We start from the raw sequence: 1,531 nt of genomic DNA on the forward strand, positions 1-1,531 counted from the left end.
GGATTCCATGTCAGTTGTTAAAGCTTGGACTTCTGGTGTGAATGGTTCAGCAGGTTCAGCAGGTTCAGCGTTTTGCATGCCAGTGGCCAGAGCTTTTGGTATTGGCGCAGAGGTTTGAGCTTCGATTTCATCCAGACGCTGTTTTTTTGGGGATGGTGCTTCTGCTAGGAGTAGCTGCAAGTCATCTTGGTCGTCTATGATTTCAGTTACAGCAGCAAATGTGTGGATGCTGAAGAGGCAGAGTTCAACATCTCTTGGTGCATATTTGTATGCGCGCAAATGGACAGCGTATTCTATTCCTGTTGCCAATTTCTCCCTAGCTGCGGTTGATAGAACGCCCTATATTTTTTTGTAAGATTATTTATCACTGTTATAAATAATAAAAGGAGGAAGTATGTTGGGTTTGTTTTTCCCATACCTCTTGCATGCTGTTCTTTAAGTAATCTCCAGTGATTGAGAACATTGAGTCAGCTTGTTCTCCAAATGCTGTAGCAATGATGAATCCTGTGGAATCGCTCAATTGTATTTGGAACTTGCATCTGTTATTAAAGTGAAACAATCAAATGTATTGAATGTCAGAAATTTTTTATCTTAAGAACAGATGTGGTATGTATGATGCACTAACCTTGGCATTGGATGGACTCTTTCTTTGCAATAGTTGCACCAGAAAGGAGCATCACTTTGAGCCGCTGTTGCCCTTGTACATTTTGAGCACGACATATAGTAGAACCTTTGGTTCCAATCGGTAACTTTGCACACAACTTTAACCCAGTGTGTCTCTTGCTGTATTTAGAAACTCTACAGGTTTTAGTAATGTGCAAATATGTATAAAGTTTCAGTGTCTGGGGATGAGAGATTACCGTGTTGACAATTGTTGGTAAGCGGTTCACTGTAATTATTTCACTTTGGTGCGGCCTGGATGATCTAACCAGTCCTAGTTGGTACAGCTCGATTGGTGGTATTTTTTGGAGTGTAGCTGAATGTGCCATGCACCTGTTTGTAATTTTGTGGTGAATATAACTTTTAGTGCATTGTTTTGTATTATTATGTTGTGCGGTATTATTAGTGTTTTTTGGAATTGAGATTACCAGGTCTTCAGCATGTTTGCCTCTGGGAGGGCTGGGTCAAAAATGAATGTAGTAGATCCCCTTGTTTGCATTTTGACACCTGCGGATATATTAGTAACAGTGACATTGAAGAACTTCCAATGTTGTTGAGTTTTTTATATGATTAATCAGTGTACCCAAGACGTATGTATTGCTGTGTGTAATTGTATAGGTGAATCGCAGTTTTGGGCTATTGGTTAAAATGTGTTGTTGAAATGTTTAAAACTGTGCGGAAGAGTCCAAATGATAGTAAGGATGTTCAGATGATGCGTAAAACAAGGTGGATCTAGAATCTGAATAAGATAGTTTCATGGCTGCTACCATTTTGCGTGTCTACTTTGAGTCTGACACCAAGGACGATTGGGTATTTTCCAGAGAGCTGAGTGAAAGCTCTTCCTTCATGCTCAACGAATTGATCCCATAGT

General features: G+C 39.9%; 1 protein-coding gene across 1 annotated transcript; it reads right to left on the reverse strand.

The window, feature by feature from the left end:
• Positions 1-370: 370 nt before the first annotated feature.
• Positions 371-1,002, reverse strand: LOC131330869 (replication protein A 70 kDa DNA-binding subunit B-like). Its single transcript, XM_058364609.1, has 3 exons — positions 861-1,002; positions 626-783; positions 371-539 (listed from the first exon to the last, which is right to left on the reverse strand). The coding sequence occupies exons 1-3, from the start codon at positions 987-989 to the stop codon at positions 371-373; spliced, it is 456 nt and encodes a 151-aa protein (XP_058220592.1). The 5' UTR covers positions 990-1,002.
• Between the last annotated feature and the right edge of the window lie 529 nt (positions 1,003-1,531).

This window comes from Rhododendron vialii, chromosome 1a (assembly GCF_030253575.1).
Source record: "Rhododendron vialii isolate Sample 1 chromosome 1a, ASM3025357v1".
Taxonomy (NCBI): domain Eukaryota; kingdom Viridiplantae; phylum Streptophyta; class Magnoliopsida; order Ericales; family Ericaceae; genus Rhododendron; species Rhododendron vialii.

Bases quoted from the DNA above. Each gene is read 5' to 3' on its own strand.
- LOC131330869 (XM_058364609.1), bottom strand. From the start codon at position 989: ATGGCACATTCAGCTACACTCCAAAAAATACCACCAATCGAGCTGTAC. The intron at 784-860 runs GTAATCTCTCAT...TTCTAAATACAG, and splicing joins TACCAACAATTGTCAACACG to CAAGAGACACACTGGGTTAA. The intron at 540-625 runs GTTAGTGCATCA...CTTTAATAACAG, and splicing joins AGAGTCCATCCAATGCCAAG to ATGCAAGTTCCAAATACAAT.